The sequence below is a fragment of the Harpia harpyja genome, chromosome 9 (assembly GCF_026419915.1).
Source record: "Harpia harpyja isolate bHarHar1 chromosome 9, bHarHar1 primary haplotype, whole genome shotgun sequence".
Lineage (NCBI taxonomy): Eukaryota > Metazoa > Chordata > Aves > Accipitriformes > Accipitridae > Harpia > Harpia harpyja.
Window position 1 is genome coordinate 20,998,566 of NC_068948.1, and position 18,433 is coordinate 21,016,998.

At 49.0% G+C, this 18,433-nt stretch overlaps 1 protein-coding gene across 1 annotated transcript in view; it reads left to right on the forward strand.

The window, feature by feature from the left end:
- Positions 1-3,067: 3,067 nt before the first annotated feature.
- Positions 3,068-18,433, forward strand: part of NECAB2 (N-terminal EF-hand calcium binding protein 2) — a 90,043-nt gene continuing 74,677 nt past the window's right edge. Inside the window, exons 1-2 of the mRNA XM_052797646.1 lie at positions 3,068-3,300; positions 12,494-12,518. Coding sequence (XP_052653606.1) covers positions 3,103-3,300; positions 12,494-12,518 — 223 coding nt within the window. The 5' untranslated portion in view covers positions 3,068-3,102. The remainder of the gene's footprint in view (positions 3,301-12,493; positions 12,519-18,433) is intronic.

The window sequence follows — 18,433 nt, forward strand, 5'->3', positions numbered from 1 at the left end:
ATAGCAATAGCCTTTTCTTCAGATCTTGGAGTTTCTGAACCTGGAGCTGGGGTGGGGGAGAATAGGTCTGATCTCTCTCAGTCTTCAACAACCTCCCCGTCCTTACTGTATCCTTCATTTATAAGACTGTAGTGGTCTGGGACCACGTGTGTGACTGGCGAGCGCAGCAGTGAGGAAGGTCACCGTTAAACATCAAGGAAGAGAAGGTGGAGCTGCAGCTGCTGCCTTTCCCCCTGCAGCTCGCCCTTACTGCCGTCGGGCAGGGTTTGAGCTCTCTGCCCGCCGAGCAGTGTGGAAAGCAAAATGCCACTGGGTCAGCAGTGGAGACAGCAGGCTGTGCTGCATGCTGGGCTCTGCTGCTGTTGGGCACTGCATGGCCTGAGCACTCTGAGTCTATCAAGACCTGTAACTAATGCTTTCTGCTTTCACTGGGATGCACTTTGCCTGGATTTAACTGTGCTTTTTTGCTGTCTCCTCTCTACTCTCTCCTATTTATTGCTATGCCACTCAGCATCTGCGTTATGCATGCGCATAAAACTTTCAAGGCAACCAGTGGCTGCTGGTGGACCTGCTTTCTTCAACCTTAAGGAAAGAGCAAAAAGAGTGGTGGATGCCAGGGAGCAGCAGCTAAAGAGGCAGGCAGGTGTCCTACAGCAGGCAAAACCTTATTGTCTCCACCTGTCCATCACTTGTTTGCTTTCTTCTTCTGGCCCTGGTTGATGGCTGCTTGCTGGGGACCCTGGCAGTGCCATGACTGGTAGCACAGGGTGGCGGAAGAGGCTGGCAAAGCTCCGATGCCTTGGCTGCAGTTGTGTTTATTTGCACAGGACAGTGTCCCGTCTCCCTTGGCAAGAAGCAGGGGATGAGTTTTGGCACACAGAGCCCACCCCTGAGGTCTGTGCCTCTGCCCTCCCCCTTGGCTGTGGTGTGACAAGTGGGATGGGACCAGTCTGAGCACACGCCTTTGGAGTTCCTGTGCTCTCAGCTGGCTCAGATAACTATGGAGTTGTCTTTTCCATTTATTCCTCAAAAGGAGACTTCAACCTCATGGAAACCTGGGAATAACTGAGCCCATATCAATTTGGCTGGTTAACTTCCCAGTGCGAATGGCTGGTTCTTTCTAATGTCTGAGTGGCTGAAACTCTTTCTATCTAGATCCATTTAGGAGGAAAAAATAGTATTTAAATGCCATAGAGCCAGTTTTGACATTAACAAGAACTGATTTTTGACAAAAGCACAGAAATAACCCCAAACTTCCAAGCCAAGTAATGAATCTTCATGGCACACAGAAAAGATAATTCAAAGAACCTTATTTATAAACTTATTCAGTAAATAGTTTTAAATAACAAGCATATAGTAATCCTAAACTGGGTGTGATTAAAACAACCTGAACCAGCCATTTAGCCATGTCTAAAGGAGAAAGAAGCATATAAATAATCTGAGGATTGTACAAAAGAGAGCAATAATTCAGGCCATAAGGGGTACGGGCCGATCAGCACCAGCGGTCGGAGCGTAGGGATCCAGCCCATCTAAGCTGGTGGCAAGGATGGTAAAATGGGTCTTGCCTTAGATTATCTTTGCTGTGAGACGTAAGTGGGGTTTGAGCAATGGCTGGGTTGCACACCAGCCTGCTCTGAGCATTCCTGTAAATGAACACAGAGCCATTAAAGTGCTCCATGTAGCTCCCACAAGCCAACATAAACCCCCTGAACTTCTTCCATTTTCCCCCATTAATTTTGTATTGCTGAAGAAGAAGGAAACCCTGAAAGGCGAGAGCTTGGTGAAAGAGGGGCTCAGCCCATGGGTGTTCTGGCCTACTGCCACACTTCTCTGTGTCCCATCTATTTAAAAAACTTTCAAGAGCCTCCAGCCATTATCCGTGTACTCCAGCAGAGAGAACGGGGCTCCCACTCACTTTTCTTTGAGCAGCAGCTGAGAGGAAAATGTGCATTCCCCCACTTATCACTTCAAACACAGAAGTTTCACCCTAATTTACCCAAATAAAGATGGGTGGTTAGAAGAAGAGGCTAAATAATACCTCCAGGTAGGCTTTGCTGGGAGGTCTGGGCTCTGGTGCACTGCAATATATAAGCTCTGTTTCAAGAAATCATTTATTGGTTTTTTTTCTCTTAAAGCAGTAGCTGGTCAGGCCTTTGGGAGTGATCAAGCTGTTCCTCGTTTGGAGATCAGGCACAGGGCTCAGTGTGGGAAGTGTATAATGCTTGCATGGGGGTGCCGGGCTTGCTGGCTCCTGCATCAGAGATGTTCAAATCTGGGGATGTGGCCCTTACGGGGCATGAAGCCCCCTAGAGCTGCCTGTGAGAGGGTCTGGCTGCTGTGGGTGGGCAGGGGGAAAGGCCATTCGGAGCCTGTGGCAGCTCCAGCACTCTGGGGAACCCTCCGAGAGGGTCTGGGTCGGAGCGCTCTGGCTTTGGTGCCTTTCTGGGTCTGAACTCAAACTGGGAGGGAGCATCTGCTCAAGTGTGGAGCAGCAGATTAAATGATTTAGTGACAATTTGGCCAGAGGACTTACTGCCCCTACTGCAAGTCTAGATCTTGACCTGTGTAGGTGAGCACAGGAGTATCGCCAAGGAATATCCTCATAATAGAGAATGCCAGGATTAGAAATATTTGTCCAGCTGAGCACTGTGATGAGCTCTGTAGCCATGAATGCTGCAATACCCCAGCTGGAATCGCTGGCTATTCATTGTACAGGGACTTTTTGGAGTAGGGCTAGAGGGTCAGGAGCAAGTTTTATTTCCCAGCAAGAAAATTGTTCTCTGCTCTCTGTACAAAGAACTGTGAAAATCTGTTGGGGAGGTAGGGAGGCTGCAGAGGGGAGAGGGCATGCCATAGGAATACTCTTTTTAGAGAGAAAATGCCTAAAAGGATGCTTTATGTTGGAGCGGGGGGGGGGAACACGCAGGCAGCACCCACCGGAGCTGCTCCAGGGTGACATACCCCCCCCCCCCCTTACTTTTCGGGCAGGACCCCCCCCGGCCCGCCCCTGCCCGCTGCCCGCCGCCCGCCGTGTGGCGGTGGGAGGAGGAGGAGGAGGAGGCGGGGGATGTCCCCGGCTCCGGCATGAGGCCGGGCTGAGCGATGTGCGAGCAGGCAGCGCGTTACTGCCGGGCCGGCGTGCAGAGGCTGCTGCGCAAGCCTCCGCCGGCGCTCCGCGGGCTGGACGGGCTGCTGCGCTGGGTGGTGGCCAGGATGAGCGACAAGGGGGTCGCCGAGCGGGAGCTGCTCAGCCCGGGAGCCGCCGCCGCGCAGAGGAAGGGCACCTCCGTCATCCTCGATGTGAGTGTACCCCGCGTCCGGCGCCGGCTCCCGCCTCCCTCCCTGCCCGCATCCTGCACCGGATCGGGATCGGGGTTGGTCCTCGGAGCCTGCGACCCCCGGCTGGGCGGGCGTGGGGGTGCAGCCCGGGTCCCGTACCCCCTTGTCCCGGGTCCCGCGCCCATCCAAGCAGCTTATTACCCGGGTTCTGCATCTCCCGGCCCGGCTGGGCAAGAGGCTGCGCCCCGGCGCCTGTATCCGCTTGCCCGGATCCTGCAACCGCAGGCTGCCCGGCACGGGAGTGCACCGCGGTTCCTGCACCCTCCTTGCCGGATCCTGCACCCCCCGACCGCCTTGGCAGCAGGGTTACTCCTCGGATCCTGCATCCCAGGCCGGTTAGGGATGGGATGGGGCACAGCCCAGGTCCTGCAGCTCCCAGACTGGCTGGGCGAAAGGGTCAACCCCTTTCCAGACCGTGTGCCCCTGGGCTGGCTGGGCATGGGCTTGCAGCCCGGGTCCTGCACCCACCTGTCCGGACCTTGCACCTCCTAAACTGGCTGGGCACTAGGGGTGCAGCCCAGGTCCTGCATCCCCTTGCCCTGCACACCCTGGGACAGTTGGGTATAAGTTGCACCTTGGTTCTGCATCTCCTGGACCGGCTGCATATGGGGGTGCAGTCTGGATCCTGTACCCCCTTTCCTGAGCCCTCCGTGCCCAAGGTGGCTGGGCATGAGGGTGCAGCCCGGGTCCCGCATTGTTTTTTGACTGGCTGGGCATGGGGATGTAGCCTGTATCCTTTATCTCCTTGCCAGGATCCTGCACCCTCTGGACGGGCTGGGCATGGGGGTACACCTTGCTTCCTGCACCCTCTGTACCAGCTGGGCATTGGGGTACACCCCAGGTCCTGCAGCCCCTTTCCCAGGTCCTGCACCCCCTGAACCAGCTGGGATGGGGAGGCACTGTAGGTCCTCAATCCTGGTATTAGCTTGACTGGATGGGGATGCAGGACTGCAGGGTCCTGCAAACCTCCCAGTCTTGCACCATGGGTTGCCACAGGTTAGCTGGGCATAAGGTTGCACCTCAGGTCCTGCATCTGCCCCAGGTCCTGGACCCCAGTCCCTGCAGGGCTGCAGCTGTGAGAGGCTGGGCAGCATGGTCCTGGATGCCTGCGAGTATGTGCGACCCAGGACTCCCTTACCCAGGTTTGGGGGGGCAGGCAGGGGTCTGCTTAGTGCCTGGGCTGCGGTATTTATAGACTTCTTGATTAGGGAGCTAACAAGGCTATTTGCACATAAACGAACTGGGAGAACAGGGTGGAATCAACTGGAGTGCAAATGGTGTAATTACAGTCTTTCTGCAGCATCTAGTGATTAAACACATAGATCCTCAGCTTTGCTATCTCCTAGCTTTAAAAAAAAATGTAGTGAATGCAAAAATAAACTACTGAGGCATTGGCTGTAGTAAAGGATAACTCACGCTCTCCTCCAGCCTCCTCGGAGTTAGGCAGTAGTAGCTCTTCCAGGCAAGCTCTTGCATTTTCTAAATAATTTGGTGAATCTTCTACCATGTCCCTGGTAGGCATTGGCATGGGCTGGCAAATCTGAAACTCATTAAAACTCTGAGGACCCTGGGCTGATAGGCATTTCGGTTCCCTGAATGAACTGGTGCGGTTGTGTCTATTGAGGTGCCCAAAGCAGCTCAGAGCATTTGATGGATGGTCCTGCCTGGTGAAATGGGCCGGCAGGTGGGTAGCTCCGGGCTGTGTGAAATGTTGCTTCATGGGCAAACTGAAAGGAAAAATGTAATGTCTTTTAAGTTAACTTGTCTGTTTCTGGTTTTGGTTGGGCTTTGGTTTTGGTTTTTTTTTTACCTGCCCTGAAATTACCAAAATTTTAAAACAATCTGGAGTCTGGGCTTCAGAGCATAAATGCAATGGGGAAGCAACGTTAAGTTTGTACAAAAGGTTCTTGAGTTAGGACTGTTTTTCCACCAAAATGGTATCTTATCTATTCAACTTTACCACCTTTAAATGGATTTTTTTTTTCACTTTGAGGTTTGAGCTGAGAAAATGAGCCATGAACTTTCAGAAATACAATAGAGCTGGGTGTGCAGCTCCTGATCCTTTTTCCCTTTCATAATGGGAATAGGAGCCCTTTCTCACCTGCTGAAAGTAGAAATGGATGCTGGAAATGTAAGGTTTGAGGGGTTGGGGTTTTTTTCCCCCCTCCTTCCTTAGAACTTGCTTCTCTCCTTTTTCTCCAGTTACAATAGAAACATCAATTGAAGCTGTGGCTTTGCTGTAACAGGCTCTTCAAGTGCACTGTGATACACCCTCCCCCCCCTTTCATAGAAAAAGTTTAAATATGGGAACACGCACTTAGGTTAATTCTCACACATTAGCAGGTAAGTAACAAGGATCCCACTGAATTCTCAGGGATGAGAACATGCCTTCCAATTAACTCATTCATGTTCTTGCATTACTTGGATGTGCTGGGGAAGCAGTGAGTCCCAGCCACGCAGCAGTGCGGCTCCTTGGTGGGTGGGGATGAAGTAAAAGACCTGTAAGATTTTACATTTAACTAACCTGTTTGCACGAGCTCCTGTGCTATGTAGGCAGTTCATTGGGGGCTGGGGAAGGAGGGTTAAGCTTGGTTTTGGCTATGAATTAGATAAGATGGCTCTGACCCTAATGGTACCCTAGTCAGTTTTTCTTCCTCTTCTGTTCTGGCTTTCCTCTGACTCAACCATCCCCGATGTGCTTGTTCTGACTCCTCCAGAGTGTGAGGGTGGCTGGTGGGTCAGTACAAAGTTCCCTACACCCTTTCCACCAAAGAAACAAAACTGTGGTGTTGTGGGGCAAAACTGAGGGCTGAGGGAGAACAAAATACAAGGGGGTTAGATGTCTTCTGCCATCAACCTGGCTACTGCCACTTGGGGGATGAATCTTAACTTTCGGCTAGTTTCAGTATTTTTCTTTTATTTTGTCTGTGTCCTTTTAGTTAAAGGATTAAAAAACGTTGAATAATGTTTACTAGTTCAGCTCAAAATCATAGATTTCCAAGTGTAAAAAATAGCTAAAATTGCAGATTAACTAAACCCTGCTAACAAACTAATGAAGAAGATATTTAAGTCCTAAGCATTGCCTAAAGTAGGCAGCAAATACAACTAGGGAGTGACAGATGCTCTTCAGTGGTGGTAGTAGATCAAGTGGAGGTGATGTGTCACTCCAGGAACCTGGAGAACACCACTTTGCATTTAATGGTCAGCTCTTACAATGTCAGTCAAATCAGCATAAGGGGTTGTGGTTGAGCAAAGGGTCTGTACCCATCCTGCACTCGCCCTCAGGTGTCTGCCTCTGGGTGTTTGTTCCGTGGGTCTGGATTGCACACGGCTGCTCTGTCTGCAAGAGCCAAAAACTTAGGGTTGGCGGCATGTGTAATCTGCTGTAGATAACTAGTGTTTATCCATAGCTTATGATGTGAGATTGTGGTAATGCTACATTCTCTCTCTGCCTTCTGGGCTGCTTGAAGATGCCCCGACCTTCCTTCTGCACCCATGAGGACAAAACCCCTTTATTAAAAGGAAGCTGAAACTGTCATGGTGCTGCTCAAATCCACATGTGGTGGTGGTGGCATTTCCAGTCGAGAACAAATCCTCAGATGTCACAAGACTTATGAAAAGGAGAATATAGTGTGTGTGGGTAAGCCTATATCAGATCATATTTGCTGAGTGTGAATGAGTCCACATGCAATATAGAGCTGAGGTGGATGGCTCCCAAGGCATGGGAAATGTCTAGACAGGTATTGCTCTGTCTGGGAGTAGTTCAGTGCTGACTTACAGACGGTCCTTACTCATCTCTTCCTGCCTTCACGTCGCTGTCAAAAACCTGTGTTGACAGCAGGAATGTGAACTCCAGCTCGTGTAAGACCTGGTCAGTCACAGCGGCTGCAGGCAGAGGTGCTCCCTCTGGTTTACGCCAGGGAGAGCCCGTTGAAGAGCTCATCTCCTACTTGGCATCTAAAATAAGGGTCAGCATTCGGTATGGGTGAGCATCCCCATGGCAGGACTGTGCACTCCAAGGGGCACTGGCATCCCTGCCTCCTTTCTGGCTTTGCCAATGGTGACTAAATGCATTGCTTTCTGGCTTTATTTTAAATGCCCTTGAAAAAAGCAGTGCCATTCATTTCAGGTCAGATAAAGCTTTCTGTTTCGTCTGCTCTGTCTTTTGCTGAAAACTAATTTTGACCCTTACCTGCCTCTTCCCTTCTTTGACAGGGTCAGAAAGATCATTTCAAATCCAGCTCTCCTGCTTAGGGCTTCTCTTGCACCCTCTCTTACATGGCCAAATCTGATTTGCACTTCTTCACCCCCATGGGATTGAGCAAGGTGTTTGGATAGAAGATATAGAGAATTTGGTTTGTGCCAAGGGTGTGTTTCCAAATGTAGATCCAAAAACTGGCACAGTTTTCCAACTGTTTTGTCAATGATGCAATTTCCAGTGCAGCCCTAACTAGCAAAACTATTGCAGCCACAGGAATCCCTTCCCAATCCCCTTCTGCTTTGACCTTTTTTCCTTCTGTGGTTTGTTTGGGTTTTGGTTTTTTGTTGTTTTTTTTTTTTTAAGGTTGGTTCACTCCTCCTTGTATCCTTGTTTACCTTCTCACTTCTCTGAGTGAACTGGGAAGGCTATTTTCCTCCTCCTCCATCCTCCCTATGCGAAATCCATGGTTTGAAATCGTCCCCTGGAGCCACGCCGGCAGGGCACGGCTGGGCTCTGTGCATTTGGGGTTTGCTCACTGCAAGGTACCTAATTGCAAAGAAGAGTTCAGCCTTTCTTTTCTGTTCTTCAGGGCTTTGTAAGCAGGTGCTTGAAATGGAGCTGCACCCAGGGCCAATGTTTATGGAAAAGTAACTTCTAGTGCTGTGAAGGTGGTAACATCAAATGTAATTCTTACCTGTCTCATGCAACTCTTACTTAGGATAGCTAGGTAAAGTCTAAGGAGAAGGTGAGAGTGAAAGGAAAGGCTAGGACATGGTGTTAACTGCTCTTCTTTTGGGGAGGAAAAAAAAAAAAGTGCTTTGGAATGGGAAAAATGCCAGTAGACCTGGAGCTCTGTAGCAGCCTTGCTCTGGGGGGGAGCCACTCCAGACAGGACAATATTTCCACACCAATGGTATATTTCTTACTGAAACACTAAAATCAAACCTTTCCCCTTGCATGGGGAAAGCTCATTAGCCTGATGGTGTCTAAAGATGTAGTCCAAAGTGGCAAAGCTTCGGGTCAGTATTTTCTTGCATTATTACCGGGAAGAGCAATATAGAGAGGCTGTAGGAGAGGAAGTTCCTACCAGTACCTTCAGTTCGAGAGCTAAAAGCCATATCTGATATAAAACCTTGTCTCGGCTCCAAATGCGGTGTCAAGACTTTTAGGGAGAGGAACAGAAAGGAAGGACAGGAATGTAGGAACATAATGAACAGATTAATCGGGTTTTTAGGTATATCTGGGTATCTGTATGCTTTCTCATCCATAGGCTCTCCTCACCCAGGACTCTTAGCTTTGGTTTGTCCTTGATTCTGCACCAAGATTATGATGGAAAACAAAATTCTAGCTCCGTTGCACTCTAAGTCAACATCATATTAACCTGCTGAAGGGATAATAAACTCTACAAACCCTATAATAATTCCTAGGCTTGTTGGGGGAGTGCTTATGTGAATTTAATGAAATTGCTGAGAAAACCTGCATTAAGCAGCCTCCAATGTCATACATTCTCATCCAGGAGCTTTGAGAAGGCAGAACTGAATGTTTAAATTTGAAACGATCTTTTTTTTTTTCAAGTTTGTTATTACCACTTGCATTTTGAGTTGCTCACTTCTGCCAGCCAAATATCTGTAGTAGCCATCTGAGAGTACAGCAAAAATGTACATTTAAAAAAAATTATTGGAAATCTTGGCAGAGGTTGCTTGCTCTAAATAGTTTTTATATTCATCTAGATACCTGGTAAATGGAATAAGTATGCTGCAGACAGCAAACTGCATGCATTGCCTGTGTAAATCCTATAAAATGGGTTAATGTGGGCCATATTGTGTGTATCCTGTGGGCTCATGTTGCAACTTATCCTATGTTTCAGGAGACTTGCTTAGTAGGTTTAAAGCGTAGCTGATAGGGGAGATGGTTGCTGTAGTACTTTTTGGACTGGATAATTTCTCATTTACCATCTGAAAGCGCTGTGTTACCCTGATGGTTGGAGAACTGGGGGTGATGGAGCAGAAAGAGCATCCCTGGTCAGGCTTTGCAGTGCTGCCGGCTCATTTTGTGAAGCCCTTGGCCCCTGGGGACGGTCCTCAGCCAGGGTGGAGGTGCAGGAAGCCAATCACTGCCGAGGGCCTGGCAGGACAGGGCGTTTCTCCATCAATATTTCATTGCCTCCACTCTCGCTGACCTCCAGGGCTGATGTCTTGACTAAATCTAAGTGACGTTGCTGCTGAGTGAGAATAGCAGTGATGGAGTTACTGCAAGCCTGCAGAGAGCAACGGCGGGGTGGACCCGCTCTGCAGCCTCAATGTTGGAGATGATGCAGCACCCTTGCTTGCATTGCCTTCTTCCTGGAGCTGGTTGGAGCTTTCCTTTCCCCAAGCTCCCTGGGAGCCTGGCACTGAGCAGCCCTCAGGGGTTTGACCCACTGGTAGTAGGGGAGGTGTGAGGGCTGCAGTTTCCCTTCCACGACCACATCATACACCTTTCCCTTACCAAAAGTACGCCGCATCCTTCCCGCAGTGCAACAACTAATTCAAGACATGAACAGAGGGCATCTTCAGGTCGTGTGTGGGAGGCTACTCTTGTTTGCTGAGCTAGAGCGTAAATCCTGGGTCTTCACAGAAGCAGTGTTTTTGGCAGCATTACCAGTCTATCATGGAGTATATTATGTCTTTATCAGCCTCCGGATGCTCATTCCAGTGTTCATACCTTGATGTACTCCCTGCCTGTGCTGACAGATTACTTTATTTCAAATTGCTTTACCTCCAGGTGTCCTGTTTGAAATTTTTTTTGTCTGCAAATTTTAGGTGGGCCAATTAAGTTGGAAGAATAAATCTTGCTTATTAGCAATTAAAACTAAACAGCTTGGTCCTGTAGAATAAACCTTGGTGGGTAACACAGCTGATGTGATCTTTCATCAACGTGTTCATGTACAAATAGTCATACTTTCTAGGAGTATCTAGGGGATTTAAAGCCCTAAAAAGTTCACTTAGTGAAGCCAGACATAAATACTTGCATTTATTAACATTTCTTCCATTTCTTAATTTTTTTTTTTTTCTTCTTGCTCTGAGGGTTCATTGCAAGGTTGGTGGCTCCACAGAGCAGAGCACTGCAGATTGAGCCTTTATCTCACTTTAAGCTACATTTTACCTATTGTTTTTGCCTTCCTGTTCTCCCTCTGCCAGTTGTGCTTAGCAGGGTGGCGATCCCCCACAGGACCTTAAAATAGACATAGCTGCTTCTGCGTTAGACTCAATGTAATGTGTTTGTTTCAAAGCGGTGGGAACAGTAATAGAAGGATGTGGTGATGAAATAAAAAACCCCAGAAATAATCAGCATCTAGAAAGAAAAGTACCTCATCTGGAGGTGCTCATGGGGAGTGAGGAGTTGGGGTGTCCAAGCCAGGAAAAGAGGAATATTTCATACTCTGGGCAGGGCATATTGTGCATGTCTGGGTGATGTGTGCCAAAGCCACAGGGCTTGCTGGGGTTCTGCTTGTCCTGCCTGGCTTTATTCTTTCTTCCCATAGACAAGCGATGACTTGCTGGCCCTTCAAAACCCTTATTTAATCTCAACAAAGTCCATAAGTATGGAGATGGGTAGGATTCCCCTCCCAAACTTCTAATTGCTCTAAAAAACTGAAGGTCAGCCCAAGAAGTAAGCAGTTTTGGAGTGGTCACAAGCTGTAATCCTAGCAGGGTTTTTATGACCCGCTCTTGAAGCTGGGACACAGTGACTCCAACCATTTGGGTCTGGCTTAAGCAGAGGGTGTTTGCCTCTGCTGAAGTACACCAGAAAGTCCAGCTTTGACTTTGCCCTGTGCAGCCTAGGAAGAACTTTGGGCAAAAGAATGATTCATGTTCCTTAATTAAGCCATGTTCACTTAAATAGTACATTCTGCAATTCAATTTGTCTCTTGGGTTTCTTGTTTTGTGCAGCAGTTTCTCTTCTGATATTTTTTTTTGGTAATGATTTTATGACCCAGAAAATAAGAAGTTCCATTTTACGGCTGACTCTGATCTGTCCTGCTGGCGCTTTTATTCCCTCTGCAAGGAAATTTCTTTGTACAGCCCAAGTCCCTGCTCTTGCACAAAGTAATAGGGTCAGGCTTGAAGAGATGGTGAGAATGTTATCCCTTTTCTGCCCAGTTTATGAACATGTTAATTTTTGGTAATTTATGGCCAAACCTGTGCTAGCAGCCATTTTTGGCAGGAACCTCTAAGATTTCAACCCTTACAGAAGCCTTTTGCTATTAATTGCATTGTGTTAGGGGACTACTTGTAAGCTGAGACTAGTCAGAAAAATAGCAGTTGTTTCTCCTGTCTTTCTCCCTGGCAAATTCTACTGTACTACACATTGTTGTAATTTTTTTTCTTCTGAAAGGGCTGATTCCTCTCTGTGGGCTGTTCCTCCACACTGTAGTTTTAAGTCTAAATATAATCTCCTTCCCACACAGGAAACTTGGTTTAAAAAAAAAATATTGTAAATAATTTGTTTCAGAAGTGCAGAACTGTGAAACTTGGTTTAAGAGATATTATTGATGCTAGAGAAATTGGCTGGGCTGGCTGCATGGCTGTGGTAATTTTTTTTAATGGGTATTTTTCTTGTGTTGGATCTCTGTTGCTGGCTTTCTTCTGTGAGGGAGATGGGAGATGCTAGAACTGTTGGAAGCATTTTGTGTTACCTTTATTTTGCTAGCTAGCTCCTTTTCCACCAGTTATTCCAAAGGCAATGACGTTGATACTCTACCTGGCGGTGGTTGTCCATTGTGTGGGTCAGGGAGAGGTGGGCAGTCTTGGGAAGAATGAGCTCAGTAAAGCACCTGAATTGGCTCTCAGGGTGCTGGAGCGTGTGGTCCTGCCCTGTGCATGGGATTGAACATGGTCCTGGTGCTAAGGGCTTCACCCTTTCAAGTGGAACAACATGGTAAAAATGTTTCTCTCTCTCTTTCAATTCCAGATTTTCAGAAGAGCTGACAAAAATGGTAAGTCTGTATGTTCATATTTCACATTTCTTGATTGAACTTTTGTCAGTATTACCATTTTTCCTGATAGTAACATCTAACTGTTTACACATTCTTCAGTTTACTGGGTCTGATGCTGATATAGTCTAAGCATCAGAAAAGGTTTTGTTGTTTCTTTGGCTGAGATGTTCTTAGAACAGACGTGCTACCAGTGTGCAAGTCAGCATGGCAAGATCCACCAGGTTCGGGGCTATTTCACAAAAAAGAACATAAAAATAAATCGCAGCTAAGTGATAAGTGAGGATCCACCTCTCGGTAATCTTGGAATAGCTTTGCAAAACAGACCTAATCTGTGAATATTAGTAGTTTGGTTCCTGAAGGACTGGACACACACATCAAGGAGCAACATGTATTGATGTGTGTTTTCAGTCTGTGCCTGCAGAAAGCTGAACAACTTCACTGAGCCTCGTCTTGTTCTTAGATGGGGAATAACATGGAGGGGGTCTTCATTAAATGACTGGGGATCCTGAAAGAAGAGAGCTGCTCTGCTGTGAGATAACGTAGTTATGGGAAAAAGAGGCAATGGGTCCAGTCCCAGGATCTCTCTCCACCCTGAAAAGAAATTTAATTTTAGCTGCTAGCTAAAATCCCAACAGCTAGTCTCTGTTCTTTCCCTGTTGTACAAGAAGGCAATTAAATATGCATCAAAACTGTGTTTGCAGAGGGACATGTGGGAGGGTTGTGCAGAGGAGCATAGGGGAGTGTTCGGTTTTTCCCTACCAGATTTGAAAGAGAGATACCTGATTTCTGCAAGAGCTTGTAGACACATACATTCACTGCCTCTAGGTAAGGCAGTGAAGGATGCTGTGAGCTGGCTGGCATATAAGCAGCAAATGCCCTGTTAATGTGGGTATTTGGTTACAACAACTGGTACAGTAATGAGACATTGAAATTTGTTGCTTGGGTATGCTGAGCAGTTGTGCGAAGGAAGGGGAATGCTGGGGGGGGGGGGGAGCTGGTGTGGGGGGAGAGCACCCCAAATGCTGCTTACAGGGAAAAATGAATTTGTGCTCTTGACACCCAGACTGTCACACTTTACAGCCTCCTGAGCACTTAATTGTTGCATAATTGGAGACCCGGAGGTTTTGTCTGATGAAATATTAGATGCTGCCTCTGAGAGATGCTGCCTGCTTGCTTTCTGCTGGCTGGTGTGCCTGCCCCATGGAGCTGAGTGCCAGGGTTGCCAGCTTGTGGCTTACCTGCCACTTGCTCTCCATCAGGAGAAGCCTGATGAGGTTTTTGGACTACAACTCTCAATGTCTTTGTTGCATGCAGATACCGGGCTAAAATCTATGCTTAGTTATTCCCATCTCAGTTTGAAGTTGAAAATGCCACTCCAAACTTCGACCTGTGAAACTGTTCCTTGCTAAACCCATGTTTAACCTCCCTTCTGCCACAGCCTCCTTCCAGTTTCCAGGACAGCCTCTGTGTAGGGCAGCTGAAATCAAAAGCAGTGACTTTTCTTCTCAATAACAAATGTAACTCTGCTGAACAAAGCTTGAAAGGATGCACTTTAACGTACTGGCCTTGATGTAGTTATTTCCAGTGACTGCTTTTTGAGCTCTACCAAATGATACCGTGCTTTTGTTTTAGTCTTGATTAAATTTGTAACAGCTGCGATGGGGCTGAAGAATTAGAACTCGAAGTACAAAATCTTGTCTTGGCTGTTGTGCCAATATTAAGGCTTTTCTAGGATGGGTGAGTGGAGCAGCTCAGAAGTTGGTCTTGAAGTTTTGGTATTCCCAGCTTGCCGCAGCACAATGGAAGGAGCTGCTGCCTGCCAGGGCCAGACACGTCTTTCCAACCCAGCCAAGAGGGCAAAGCTGTCATTTTGGTGGTTTTACCATGTCACGAGGTTGTGGGGGTTAAATTTCAGTATGGCTCTTGCCACAGGGACAGCTCTCTTGGTGTATTTGGTAGGTGCCAGTGGCAAGCCATGAATCTGTGTCTTGTGGCGTGGGTGAAAACTTGGGGAAATGATGAAGCTTTGGACCTGCTTGGTTTGCGCTGGTGACGGGTCTCTGAGAAGAAAGACATACCTTTGGAAAGCTGGTGGGTTTTGCTGACCAGTTCCCTTGTTGTTGAAACCCATCCAAATCTCCTGTTTTTGCAACCTTTATACTCTTACTAATGATGGGCAAACACTCCCTCAGTGTTTTAGCATGAGTAACAGGTAAAGGCCAAATGAGGTGTTTCCATCAGCAAGAGCAAACCTGTTGTTTTTACCTCTGCCCCTCACCCTGGGAAAAATCTACCCAGCTCCTCTGTGGCTTTCTCCCTGGACGTTTGTGATGGGTTAACCCTGGCTGGATGCCAGGTGCCCACCAGAGCTGTTCTATCACTCCCCCTCCTTCTCAACTGGACAGGGGAGAGAAAATATAACAAAGAGCTTGTGGGTCGAGATAAGGATAGGAGAGATCACTCACCAATTACCGTCACGGGCAAAACAGACTCAGTTTGGGGAAAAATTAACTTGATTTATTACAAATCAACCGGAGTAGGGTAATGAGAAATAAAACCAAATCTCAGAACACCTTCCCTCCACCCCTCCCTTCTTCCCGGGCACAACTTCACTCCCGGATTCTCTACCACCCCCCCCCAGCGGCACAGGGGGACGGGGATGGGGTTTACGGTCAGTTCATCACACGTTATTTTCTGCCGCTTCATCCTCCTCAGGGGGAGGACTCATCACACTCTTCCCCTGCTCCAGCGTGGGGTCCCACCCACGGGAGACAGTCCTCCACGAACTTCTCCAACGTGGGTCCTTCCCACGGGCTGCAGTTCTTCACGAACTGCTCCAGCATGGGTCCTTTCCACAGTGTGCAGTCCTTCAGGCACAGACTGCTCCAGCGTGAGCCCCCCACGGGGTCACAAGTCCTGCCAGAAAACCTGCTCTGTGGGCTCCTCTCTCCACAGATCCGCAGGTCCTGCCAGGAGCCTGCTCCAGCGCGGGGTTCCCACGGGGTCACAGCCTCCTTCGGGAACCCACCTGCTCCGGCGTGGGGTCCTCCACGGGCTGCAGGTGGATATCTGCTCCACTGTGGACCTCCATGGACTGCAGGGGGACAGCCTGCCTCACCATGGTCTTCACCACGGGCTGCAGGGGAATCTCTGCTCCGGCGCCTGGAGCATCTCCTCCCCCTCCTTCTTCACTGACCTTGGTGTCCGCAGGGTTGTTTCTCTTACATGTTCTCACTCCTCTCTCCGGCTGCCGAATACCACCGTCCCAACTTTTTTTTCCTTCTTAAAAATGTTATCACAGAGGCGTTACCACTATCGCTGATTGGCTTGGCCTTGGCCGGCGGCGGGTCTGTCTTAGAGCCGGCTGGTATGGGCTCTGTCGAACACAGGGGAAGCTTCCAGCAGCTTCTTACAGAAGCCACCCCTGTAACCCCACCCGCTACCAAAACCTTGCCACACAAAACCAATACATTCCACCCCTCGCCTCTGTGCATCACATTTTTAAGAACTATCATTAAAATCTACATTCATCACACAAAATCTTCACTCACATCAACAAAAAAGAATTCCCCACACCAAAATCAAAATAATATCATCACAAAACCGACAAAAAGTGGACAATTTACACACAATCCACCCCTCGTCCCTTCACCACAATTACAACAATAAAAATTCCCCGCTCGTCATGCAGCTCTTAACTCTCTAGCTGCGTTCAGTCCATGTTTTGCCCGTTACCTCTCTCAGTTACTATCCTTATCTCAAATTCCTCACTTGCCCGCATTCTCCACCAAAAAGACTGTGATGGGTTAACCCTGGCTGGATGCCAGGTGCCCACCAGAGCTGTTCTATCACTCCCCCTCCTTCTCAACTGGACAGGGGAGAGAAAATATAACAAAGAGCTTGTGGGTCGAGATAAGGATAGGAGAGATCACTCACCAATTACCGTCACGGGCAAAACAGACTCAGTTTGGGGAAAAATTAACTTGATTTATTACAAATCAACCGGAGTAGGGTAATGAGAAATAAAACCAAATCTCAGAACACCTTCCCTCCACCCCTCCCTTCTTCCCGGGCACAACTTCACTCCCGGATTCTCTACCACCCCCCCCCAGCGGCACAGGGGGACGGGGATGGGGTTTACGGTCAGTTCATCACACGTTATTTTCTGCCGCTTCATCCTCCTCAGGGGGAGGACTCATCACACTCTTCCCCTGCTCCAGCGTGGGGTCCCACCCACGGGAGACAGTCCTCCACGAACTTCTCCAACGTGGGTCCTTCCCACGGGCTGCAGTTCTTCACGAACTGCTCCAGCATGGGTCCTTTCCACAGTGTGCAGTCCTTCAGGCACAGACTGCTCCAGCGTGAGCCCCCCACGGGGTCACAAGTCCTGCCAGAAAACCTGCTCTGTGGGCTCCTCTCTCCACAGATCCGCAGGTCCTGCCAGGAGCCTGCTCCAGCGCGGGGTTCCCACGGGGTCACAGCCTCCTTCGGGAACCCACCTGCTCCGGCGTGGGGTCCTCCACGGGCTGCAGGTGGATATCTGCTCCACTGTGGACCTCCATGGACTGCAGGGGGACAGCCTGCCTCACCATGGTCTTCACCACGGGCTGCAGGGGAATCTCTGCTCCGGCGCCTGGAGCATCTCCTCCCCCTCCTTCTTCACTGACCTTGGTGTCCGCAGGGTTGTTTCTCTTACATGTTCTCACTCCTCTCTCCGGCTGCCGAATACCACCGTCCCAACTTTTTTTTCCTTCTTAAAAATGTTATCACAGAGGCGTTACCACTATCGCTGATTGGCTTGGCCTTGGCCGGCGGCGGGTCTGTCTTAGAGCCGGCTGGTATGGGCTCTGTCGAACACAGGGGAAGCTTCCAGCAGCTTCTTACAGAAGCCACCCCTGTAACCCCACCCGCTACCAAAACCTTGCCACACAAAACCAATACAACGTTCCTTCCCTTTGTAAGGCTTGAGCAAGTGATCCATGCGGATAACGGGCAGGATCACTCCACTGCATGTGGGCAGGAAGACAGCAAGCAGCTCAGGTACAGCATTTTCTTGTCCTGCTCAACCGACCAGTGGGAGTTTGGGTTTGAGCAAAGAAGCAGATTAATACCCCCAAGCTGACCTCGGGGTGTCCATCAGTCACCCTGGGCACCCAAACTCCTCTCCATGGAGCTGCTGTCCTGCCCAGCAGACGTACTCTCCTGGGGGCCAGGTGGTCCGTAATGTAATGCCCATGGGGAGCATTGCTCATGGACAAGTAGTCTTTTTGGTTGGCCTTGCTGTGCAGACATGAAAAGGTGTTCGCCCATTTGGAGGTATTCCCCTGGATGCTGTTTGTCTGAACATGTTTATTCCATGTTAACCTGTAATATCCCAATTAAAACTCAAGCAGGGATGCTTGCACGGATCAGAAGAAATGGAGCTCTTCTTGTCTGGGTCACAAAATGTTAAAATGAGTGTGGATTGCCAGTGACATGTCTGCCACCCGGTAATGCGTTGGGTGTAAAGGTGATGGGCTGACTTGTCAGGACCCATAGTCAGCTTGGGCTGGTATGAATGGGCACCAGCAGGGCAAGCCTTACCCCGACATCTGGTGGTGAAATTGGTGGTCCGTTGTCAAAGATGGTGCTGGGCAAGAATTTGAACTGCTAAGGGTGAGAGCTGTCGTGGCCAGGGTGCAGCAGGTCTGAGCTCTAGCTTGCAGGGGGTTGAGGAGACCAACGCTTCTGGGCATAGGCAGAAAAGTGTGTGCCCCCCAGCCCTGACGAGGCTGCTGGCTGCAATTGCTCTTCTGAAATTTGTCCTGCCTCTTTCTAACCCTGGATGGGCACTGCAGGGGGGGACAGCTGGCTCTGTTAATAAAGGCCAAATGTTCTCTGAAGAAAGAGTTGTCTCCATCTCTGGTTCCACTCTC